At 39.5% G+C, this 11,232-nt stretch overlaps 1 protein-coding gene across 1 annotated transcript; it reads right to left on the bottom strand.

Moving 5' to 3' along the window:
* Positions 1-3,138: 3,138 nt before the first annotated feature.
* On the bottom strand, positions 3,139-9,329 carry LOC134001019 (uncharacterized). Its single transcript, XM_062440554.1, has 5 exons — positions 9,076-9,329; positions 7,005-7,777; positions 6,326-6,523; positions 5,223-5,433; positions 3,139-4,614 (listed from the first exon to the last, which is right to left on the bottom strand). The coding sequence occupies exons 2-5, from the start codon at positions 7,708-7,710 to the stop codon at positions 4,362-4,364; spliced, it is 1,368 nt and encodes a 455-aa protein (XP_062296538.1). The 5' UTR covers positions 7,711-7,777; positions 9,076-9,329; the 3' UTR covers positions 3,139-4,361.
* Between the last annotated feature and the right edge of the window lie 1,903 nt (positions 9,330-11,232).

Below are 11,232 nucleotides of genomic sequence, written 5' to 3' on the forward strand. Positions count from 1 at the left end.
GTAGTAGTGTGCGCTGAATGTATTTATACCTACAGCAGCAGGGGCGGGCTCCACAATTCAAATCTAAATGGTTGAAATGCTTTTTAAACCTTTTTTAGAAATACATTTATGACCTATTTAATGTGTTTAGAAGAAAATGTCTGAATTCACTTTACACAGTCTTTAAATCTCCTTTATGCTCAGTAATAGGTGGAGTTTATCTTTTCTTTTTAAACTCGTGGAGGATTTATTGACAGACATCATCTCACAGAGCAACTTAATCGATCATTTAGTCACTTTTTCAAACTTCTTACCTTTAAATTTCCACACACTCATTTCTCTCCCCTCAAAATGTACAAGTTAAAGCATACGTTTATATTATTTATTATGTGTGTCTGTATTTAATATTCTGGTTGTGAATTGATTATTTCGGAGCCCAAAATATGGTCAGGGTTTCATTTTGAACACTGGAAATTATTAATTAGGCTAAATTTTGAAATGAAATGACGTTAAATTATATTAAATATAAATGAGTTTGATATAGTTTTATCATTATAGAAAGTTATGAGGGAGATAATAGATCATGAAAATAAACAAATAAAATATAAAATGGTCGCTTCTGATCAATAATGCAAGGAATGAGAAATAAAAAAAATTAGGATTAAAACAAAGTTAATAATAAATCCAATGAATCTGTGTCTTAACTGAAGAAAAAAACACAAATACCAAATTAATTCATGATCAGTCACTTTTAATGAATTCATGAGCAGAATAAACTTCAACTAGTCAACTCATAAACAACCGTTCAGTCAACATTTATCAATATGATCAATATGTGATACTTCGTCAAATTCACTGACATGACAGGAAGGACATAAAGAATAAAATCACAGCACAATTCAGTCGTTCATTTCTCAAAATGTCAAAAACAAAAGTTAAAATGTTTGTCCTTAACCCTCCTGTTGTCCTCGAGTCAAGGGAGGAAGAAGGAAGGAAAGGAGGGAGGAAGGAAGGAAGTGAGGAAGAAAGAAGGGAGGGAGGGAGGAAGGAAGGAAGTGAGAGGAGGGAAGAAGGAAGTAGGGAAGGAAGGAGAGAAGGAAGGAAAGGAGGGAGGAAAGGAAAGAAGGAAAGAGAAGGAAGGAAAGGAAGGAAGGATGGAGGAAAGAAGGGAGGAAAGAGGGAGAAAGGAAAAGAGGAAGGGAGGAAGGAAGGAAAGAAGGACAGAGAAAAGAAGGAAGGGAGGAAGGTAGGGGGAGGAAAGAAAGAAGGAGGGAGGGAGGAAGGAAGGAAAGGAGGGAAGAAGGGAGGAAAGGAAAGAAGGAAGGGAGGAAGGAAAGGAAGGAAGGAAGGACGGAGAGAAGAAGGAAAGGAAGAAAAGTAGGAGGGAGTAAAGAAGGAAGGAGGGAGGGAGGGAGAAAGGAAAAGTGTAAGGGAGGAAGGAAGGAACAGTCAAAACAGACGGGGTCAATTTGACCCGGGAGGACGACAGGAGGGTTAAACTCTTAATTATCACATTTTCCAGATCCTAACAAGTAGAAAAAGGTTTAACACTCGATGAAAGCTACATTTAAATAAAATACTGACATGATTTTTTGAAATAGCAAATTACATTTTTTTATATATATATTTGAGAAATTAAACTCAAGTATAATAAACTGAAGCAAATATATAACTTGGAAATGTTTCTGGACGACATAATTTAAACTAAACGTTGAGGAAACTTCAAACAAACACACTGATGTATAAACATATTGATAATAAAACACTATCACAGTTTAAATGCTGACTTAAATCATGTAGAAAAAATAAACATTATTCACCCTGATCTCCTGAAAACTGACTATTTTCCAATTTCACTAGTTAATAGAAACTCAAAAATGTATGTTGACCTTTTTAATCTATAAATAATAAACGTCATAACTTCAGTATAAAATCCATTTCCACAGCCTCAGCTCTGTAAGTGCACCAACAGAATAAAGACATTTAATTATAATATTATCCGATTAATCGTTTCAATCATTTTTTCGAGCAGTTTAAGCATATTAAAGATTTTAAAAATTAGCTCCATATTCTGTCTTCTTCATTCAACACACAACTCAGCGGACTCGAGGGTAACCCCACTTCTGCTTTGCTAACCAGGTAAACTCAGAAATCATGTAATTAACTTCATCAGGCAGCATCACTACACTTAAATACAGTGTCTATAAAAAACTCGCCACTCTGAGGCACTCAGTTTCTCTTTTGAAGACAGAAATACTAGTTTGAGTCATAAATTAATTACATTTTGGCTTTTTTACTCCATCAGCATTAGAGTTTAGTGTTTGAATATGTTTTAATTAGTGTATAAATCACCTGAACATAAGAACTGCTGTTTTTTCATTACCTTAGGATGAGCCTTTATATCTACATAGGGAGCGGCTCCTCGTCTACGGTAGCCCAAAACGGAAAAAAAGCGACACTGGATCGGATCTAGAGAGGAGCTATCGTGTTCTTCACAAGTTTTAACAGCCACTGCACGCTTGGAAGAGAAGGGTGGGGGTATTTAATATGATGCAATCTCCAATATCACCACTAGATTTCACTAAATCCTACAAAATACTCCTTTAAGCTTCCTGTAAAACCAGACGAGGAGTTCCGGTCCTCTGAAATGATGCGAACGCGGAAGTAACTTAAAACTGCATTCTATCAAAAGGCCACCAGGGGGCGACCGTTTTGGTGTCAAAAGGACTTCCGTCTCTATACAAGTCAATGGAGAATTCACCAACTTCTCACTTGATTTCTAACCTCAGTAAACGTTTTCAAAATGTGTTTATGGTCTCAATCGCTAGTTTAAAGCCTTCTTCAATGCAGTATGATGTTCATTTGGGACATTTTGGCCTCTTTGATTTTATATTTGACGATAAAGCAGGGTATGCATTAGGGCGTGGCTACGTCGTGATTGACAGGTTGATTGGTTCACAGGTTCAGGAGGGCGCCTCATGCTCCTCCTGATGCCCATATAAGTAGAATCCCTGTTTTTTTTTTTACCCGGCAAGATGGCACTGCCCAGATCCGAAACTATTCGCTTCAAAGCAGCAGTCCACAAACCAATGGGTGACGTCACGGATGTTACGTCTATTTTATATACAGTCTATGTGTAAAACACGTCACAAAGAAAAAGCCGACCGATGTGTGAAAGGCTGGAAGAATTCTGACTTCATATTTTACCACCGAAATGTTGTTGGAGATAACATGATGCAGACGAAGCCACACAAAAATCCAGCGTGGAAAACCTCCCAGAAAGTAAAGGATAATGTTGTCAGGTGTGAAATATGTGGAGCAGAGTTGAGCTATGGTGGTTTCACATGGACAAAAAGCTGCTGTCTGCTGTGACGGTTACTGAGGGAGACAGACCTGACGCTAATCACCAAACTAGTACGTCAACATTTGGAATAGCTCCTCGAAAGTGTGACGAAAGTCTGAGAGAAAACTAACATTACGTCTCTCATTGCTAACATGATTGACGTAAGCCATGTTTTAAGCCAAAAAGCTCTTTAACCAGACATCTAGAGACTTATATCTTTCCCCCCCGGTCCACTAGCTCTTATAACTCAACACAATCTCTCATTCAGCGTTTTTTTCACTTGTTTTTCTAAGTTGCTGGACCCCATTTATGTATATGACCTGCAGCCTAATTGTCATCATTATCATGATAAGGATACAGTTACTTTTTCAGTGTTTCCATGTATATGTGCGTGTAAAAATGTCATGTTTTCTTAATTTTAAAAGAAAAGAAACCTTTGTGATTTTAACAAAATTACTTTATGAGCACACAGCGGGTGTTTACATCATTGTAATTCATATATTTAGATTCATCCACATCCATAAATCTTCATGAAATGCTCGTCTAAAGTTGCTGCCTCTGTTTGTAGCTGTAAACTGAGCTGCAGCGCTGTGCTGCTGTTATTACAGACACACTGAACATCTCCTCGAGTCGAGTCGTGACGTTTAGCCTCCAAACCTACAGGACTTCTGGGAAATGATGTTTGTTAAAGGGTAGCCAAAAACAAACCCCAACATAAATATTAACCAAACTAAATTACATTAACTTTCTTACCTTTGGAAAACAACATGGAAGTCTAGTCTTTATTAGACTCTAATTTTCCATAAGATTTTGGATTTTTAAACCTTCACTGCATCTTATTTATACGTCTGCCTTCAGAAAACAGGCGTCGCCATTTGTTCTCGTTCTCATCAGTAGCTGCTATCACCTTCATCTTCCAGCGAATCTCTCCGTCTGTTCCCGACCTGTAACTGTAACTGCGTCCTCATCTCACTTCAGGACGAAACAAATACTTTCCTGGTTTACAGCCCCTTCTTCTTCTTCCTCCTCCTCCTCCTCCTCAGTCCCCCTCCCACACGCAGTCGCACTCCCGCAGCGGGTTTCTCTGCCGCATGGTGGTGATGACGTTGATCCTGTTTTCGGACAGCTCTCGCAGCTGGTTGATGAGCTCCTGGACGCCGGGGCTGGGCCATGGGTGACCGTTCAGATAATCCCTCAGGATGAAGGAGCGCTCCACCAGCAGCTCCAACTGGACCAGGTGACGCAGCCGGTGGAGGCTCAGCAGGTCTTTCTCCGGCTCCCGACGGAAAAACCTGAGAAACAACAGAGGAGATTTTTACTGCATGAATACAACATTACATTAGGGCGATATTAACCTTCGTGCTGACCAATAGTTTCGGATCTGAGCAGCGCCATCTTGAAAATTTCCGGTGCATGCCGGGTAAAATAAAAACACGGATTCTACTTATATGGGCATCAGGAGGAGCATGAGGCGCCCTCCTGAACCTGTGAACCAATCAACCTGTCAATCACGACGTAGCCACGCCCTAATGCATACCCTGCTTTATCGTCACATACAAAATCAGGGAGGCCAAAATGTCCCAAATGAACATCATACTGCATTGAAGAAGGCTTTAAACTAGCGATTGAGACCATAAACACATTTTGAAAACGTTTACTGAGGTTAGAAATCAAGTGAGAAGTTGGTGAATTCTCCATTGACTTGTATAGCGACGGAAGTCCTTTTGACACCAAATCGGTCGCCCCCTGGTGGCCTTTTGATAGAATGCAGTTTTAAGTTACTTCCGTGTTGGCCTCATTTCAGAGGACTGGAACACCCCGTCTGCTCTGATGTGAGTTTTCAGTATTTTGGGTAGAATAAAAGGTCAGCAGTGAACCCTTTTTAACCATTCCTGCTCACCGTATCCTGAGCGTCCTGAGTTGAGGGAACAGCATGGGGATCCGTCTGCAGAGGCTGCCGCTGGACCGGTTCTGCTCGATGTCGAGGTGCTCCAGCGTCGGCACTTTGGGCGCGATGGAGTCCATGTCCTTCAGAGTGATGGCCACACGCAGCGTCAGCCGGGTCACGCTGGACGGGATCGTGGTCGTGTAGGCGGCGAGAGAATTACCACCTGAGAGGAGACGAGAAAGACGAGTTTATCTGGAGAATGTTTCATACAAGGTTCTTTATAAAATGCATTAAAACATTTAAAAAGTAAAACTATTAAACTATTTATATAGCAGCTTTCATACAGGTTCATGTAGTTCTAAGTGCTTCACAGCTGATTGTTCTGTCTTATTATCAGCTTGTCAAATGACAACATGAAAAAAAGGAATAAAAACTGAAAATAAGAATGATAAAAATGTAATAAAAGGTAAGGATAGGATTTATAATAAAAATATAAAACAATATAAAAAATATGAGAGAATAAGACAAAGAGTTTATTAAAAGTTAGAATAAAAATTAGGTTAAAAAACACGAATAAAATCAATAAGTACATGAAAATATAGAATGATAGACGAATGCACACAAGAGAAAATAATGATAAAAATGTTTAAATAAATAAAGTAAAATAAATTAGAGAATATTAAAATAAATAATAATAATAAGAGAAAAAAGTTTATTAAAAGTTAGTTAGAACTAGGTTTAAAAAAAAGAAAAGAGAAAAGAAACTGATAAAACTATAGAATGATGATACTAATAAAATAACATAATAAAGTAGGACAGAATTACAAATAGCATTAAAGCATTAAAATGCAAATTTAAAAAGAATAGAAAACTTTCATAGAAAGGAACAGACATAAATATAAAGACAGGTAAAGATATAAAAAGAGAAAGTATGGTTCAGTTATTTTATAAAAGGTAGGACTTTGTCTCCCCCTTCTGGCAGTGAGAGGAATTACAAAAACAGTGTCGACATGCTTTACCTCAGAGGCTTAATAAATATAAACACACACACACACACACACACACAAACACACACATATATATAAAAGTATAATATAAAACTCTGCCTGACTCACCGATGATGGCCAGAGTCTCCAGCTGGCTCAGAGGACTCAGCCAGGACCCGAGGCGACACTCCAGACCTTCTCTGATGTACCTGTAGCGGATGGTGAGCGACCGCAGCGACGTCAGGCTCCTCAGGGCGTTTTCAGGCAGGATGGTTTCTGGGTAATCTACCAGCTCCAGACTGGTCAGCGCCGGGCCTCCGTACACTCCTGGGGAACCAAAGAGGAAGAGGAAGAGGTTTATTTAAAGCTGATTTTGACTTATCACTGATGTTTTGTATCAGTGTAAGTGTTTGAAATGAGAGCACAGAAGCTGATAAGTTTATTTTTCAACTATTAAACAGCCTGCTGAATGCTGAGTATGTATTTGGGTCACAACATTTAAGGGATCTTTATTAAAAAATGAACATTAAGTGTGCATCTCTTTTGACTGTTCCTTCTTTCCTCCCTCTTTCTTTAATTTTTCCTTCGTTCTCCCCCTCCTTCCCTCTTTCTTTGCTCCCTCCTCCTTCCTTCCTCCTTTCCTTCCTTCCTTCTTACTCCTTTCCTTCCTCCCTTCCTGTTTTCCTCCCTCCCTCCTTACTCCTTTCCTTCCTTCCTTCCTCCCTTCCTCCTGTCCTTTCTTGACCTGAGGACAACAGGAGGGTTAAACTTCAACACAGACAGGAGGGCAGCAGGTATACCGGCTTACCTTGCTGCTCCGGGTCCGGGGGGCTCAGGTAGTCATCGGGCAGCGGGTCCCGCGGTTCCCCCTTCATTCCCCAGGACAGATGCCTGAGCTTCTTCAGGTTCAGCAGCAGGTGATGGAAGAACTCTCTGGGCACCGGCCGCACCGTGTCCAGCCCGTATCCCTCCCCCTGCTGATGGAAGAGCAGGTGCTGCAGGTTCACCAGGTGAGACACGGCGCCTATGAACTCCACCGTGCACGGCAGCCTCACGTTGCACACGCTCAGGTGCGTCAGCCGGTCCTGCAGCTGCTCGGTCAGACCCACACTCAGCATGGGCTCATCCCAGGTGGCGTTACGCACCCCTAAGTCTCTCAACTCGGGGAAGCGAGCCAAGTTATCCAGGTACTTCTGCTTGTACTGCCGCCCTCCATCCACGAACACGACGGCGGTGAGAGACGGGAGGAAAGTAACGAGCCTGCGCCACTCTTTACGCCGGAGATGCCTCACCATCACCCGGGTCAGCCTGCGTCGGCACAGCGTGTCCCAGAAGCCGTAGGTGTAACGGCGCAGGTTGGACAGCAGCACCGTGTGCTCCCTCCACAGGGGCGGGTGGTCGATCAGCTCCTTCAGGGAGCGGCAGGAGCTGCGGACGGAGTGCCGGTCCTCCACATTTAGGAAGCTGAACACATAGACCCAAAGTTCAGGAGGAAGCTGCAGCAACACTTCCATCTGACCCTCCACGGCTGCTTCTGAACACTCACACCCACCCAGTGGTGTAGTGGTAGTTTTATGATGTCTGCAAAAAAAATATATATATTAATAATATTGCATACACACTCAAGGCTTAAAGCAGGGGTGTTAAACTCATTTTGGTTTCATGCGCCACAAACAGCTCAATTTCATCACAAGTGAGCCGGACCAGTAAAACCATTACATAATAACCTATAAATTAGGGCTGGGCGATATAGATAAAAATCAAATATCACGATATTTTTGACCAAATACCTCAATATCAATATCGCAACAATATTGTAGGAATGAATATTGGTGATTTCACAATACAAATGTTGATAAATAAACAACAGTAATTTGGATATAATGACAAAGTGGGTAAACGAAAATAATAGAAAAGCTAGAACAATCTGGTAAATTCAGAAATTACATTTTTTATAGAAATGCAGCCTTTAAAAACCAGGAGAAGAAACACTTCTGCTGTATCACGATATTATGATATCCAAATTCTGAGACGATAATCTCATATCACGGTTATGATATGACATGATATATTGCCCAGACCTGCTATAAATGATAACTTTACCATAATAAACCATCTGTTTACAAACACATTAACAGCCTGAGATATGTTAAGAACAATTTGTGAAATTTCAACAATATTATGTTTCAGTTTGTTGTTTTTTTCAGATTATTTTGCAAAGAAGCTGCTGATTGACAATGTTTTTGCACAATATTCAATATATCAGTGTTTTAAATAGCCAATGACAACAACATGTATTCTGGTCAGGATTGGAAAAAATCTTAAAAACTGGAATTACTTTTCTATTCTTTCAAATGTCATACTTTGCAAATGTATCCAGTGGGCCGGATTGGATCCACGAGCCTTATGTTTGACACCCCTGGCTTAAAGTTTGCCAGATAAGGAAACTATAGCTAATCAGTTACAAAAAATTACCAACAATAATTATAATGTGTGCTGTATTTGTTTCTTTCACACACACACACACACACACACAGTCTACATAAACAGAAGTTAATTAAACATCATATATCGTTTAATCAAAATCACTTAAAACATATTAGTTTATTTTGATTACACAATGTTAAAATATGAAGTTAAGTTCATGGGACAACAGACGGCGCTGCCATTAAAAAATAAAATAAACACCAGTGTAATTACTGCATTGCTTCTTTTCTCATAACCATAAATCATAGACTTAGATGCATACACACACCACACACACAAGTTACACACACATTATATAGCCTGTGCACAATGTTAAATAAGTCCAGCAATAATCAGAGCTGAGCAGACGGCGCTGCCATAATAAAAGAAAAAATAACACCACAGTAATTTACGTTTGATGTTTTGCTTTTCATCAGGTTATTCCTCCAAAACAGTCAAATGAATCGCATCAAATGGTCACAATGGTTGCAGGTCTTCTTTTCTTCTGCTACTCATCACCATTATTATTATCTTATCTATTTTTTAATCATGTTGAAAGAAATGGACCCTCACACCCGACTCTCAGGCGCTTCTGCTGGGTGTAATGAACCTGTAAACTCCTCCGTTGGAGTTTATTTGGAAACTAATTTTTCGCTCACGTTACCTGATGTTTACATCTCACTGTCGCTCTGTTTGTAGCTGTCGCGTGGAGATGATTCTGCTTCTTCTTCTATTGGTTTTTATTGGCGATTGGCAACCAACTTTTAGGTGCATTTACCGCCACCTATTGAACTGGAGTGTGAATCATGAGACGGTCAAAACTATACAAAAAAAAAAAACCTATATCCTAGAGCAGGCATGTCCAAACTATTCCACAAGGGGCCATGTGGCTGCAGGTTTTTGTTCCAACCATTCAAGAGCACATGATTCAACCAATCAACTGTCTGAAGACTGAGATCAGCTGATTAAATGAGTGAAGTCTGGTGTGCTCCTGCTTGGTGGGATTGAAAACCTGCAGACACATGGCCCTTTGACCATAAACACATTTTGAAAACGTTTACTGAGGTTAGAAATCAAGTGAGAAGTTGGTGAATTCTCCATTGACTTGTATAGAGACGGAAGTCCTTTTGACACCAAAACGGTCGCCCCCTGGTGGCCTTTTGATAGAATGCAGTTTTAAGTTACTTCCGCGTTGGCATCATTTCAGAGGACCGGAACTCCCCGCCTGGTATGAATGAGGACAACAGGTTTAGTTAATAATATTGATTGGAAGAAAGTTTGGATGCTCCCCAACAAATTTTTTATTGTAAACAAGGTTAGGGAGGTGTCTTTTAAAATTATCCACAAATACTACCCTGCTAACCATTATATGCAGAAATTTAAAAAAGACATTAACACACACTGTTCTTTTGCAATTTACACCCCGAAACCGTTCTACATCTGTTTTGGCACTGTCCCTTTACAAAGAAATTATGGGCAGACCTCAGCAGATTTATTATTGATCATCTCTTCAAAGATTTCTTTCTACTCTGGGAACATGTTGTGTTTGGCTTCCATAATTATCCTAAGCAGGAAGAAAAATGTTATTTCTTAATAAATTTGATTTTATTTCTGGCAAAGTTTTATATCCATAAGAGTAAATTTAATAAGAAAGAACCTTGTTTTGTTGTTTTTCAGAAAGAAATTGAACATTATTTTAAGTTACTTGATAATTTGTCTAATCAAAAGGCTATTAAAACGCTAAATATCTGTACCTATTACAACATTTTTATTTAATGTAACTACCCCTGGCTCATCTGTTATCTTATGTCTCTCTTGTATACTGTTCATTGTATACTGTATTTATGCTTTTTTTACAATAAAAAAACAAACAAAAAAACAGGTCAAAGTTCCGCAGAATGACGTAAAAGGTCCAGCAAAGCCAAAATGTAATGTTCCCATATTAGGACGCAGGGTAACAGGATGTTAAATATTTCATTAAAACCCTCTTTGTGAAATACTCCCTGTAAGGTTGGCTGAGTGGTTATGGCAAAAAAAACTCTGACAAAAATCCAGTCTGCAGTCCAGTTATATTTATTTATCAGTGTAAACCAGCAATCCTGTGCAGTAATATATGAAATACAAGAAGTTTGGAAGACAAAGTAAAGGCAAAGGTCTGCACTAGGTCATGCCCCTTTAACTCTGGGGCCCTGGAAGCTCTCCACATTGGCTTCAGAAAAAAAATTATGTCACAGGCGATAATAACCTGGTCCATAAAATACCCAAATATTTAAAATACATACAAATACAAACATATTCAAAGACATTTTAGGCACGTAATTTCTTCCATGTACATTTAAAATTGTGTAACGTTGGGTGTAGATTAGTGTCACCTTAATTGAGGTAAGAAACCGCACTGAGAAAGCTTCTTCGGAGAGCAACCTGTGTACTTTTAATGTCAATTCAATTAAATGTTTATTCAAATCATTTAAAACATCCAACCAATATCTCAAGGCACTTAACACATAGAGCAGGTCTAGACTGTACTTTAATTTCATTTAACCCTCCTGTTGTCCTCGAGTCAAGGAAGG

The sequence above is a fragment of the Scomber scombrus genome, chromosome 19 (genome assembly GCF_963691925.1).
Source record: "Scomber scombrus chromosome 19, fScoSco1.1, whole genome shotgun sequence".
Classification (NCBI taxonomy): Eukaryota; Metazoa; Chordata; class Actinopteri; order Scombriformes; family Scombridae; genus Scomber; species Scomber scombrus.

What these genes read in the sequence shown, in the direction of transcription:
- LOC134001019 (XM_062440554.1), bottom strand. Translation starts at nt 7,710, where the DNA reads ATGGAAGTGTTGCTGCAGCTTCCTCCTGAACTTTGGGTCTATGTGTTC. An exon ending in GGAGACTCTGGCCATCATCG is followed by an intron (nt 5,434 to 6,325) that starts GTGAGTCAGGCA and finishes GTCTCCTCTCAG; the next exon opens with GTGGTAATTCTCTCGCCGCC. An exon ending in CTCAGGACGCTCAGGATACG is followed by an intron (nt 4,615 to 5,222) that starts GTGAGCAGGAAT and finishes GTTGTTTCTCAG; the next exon opens with GTTTTTCCGTCGGGAGCCGG.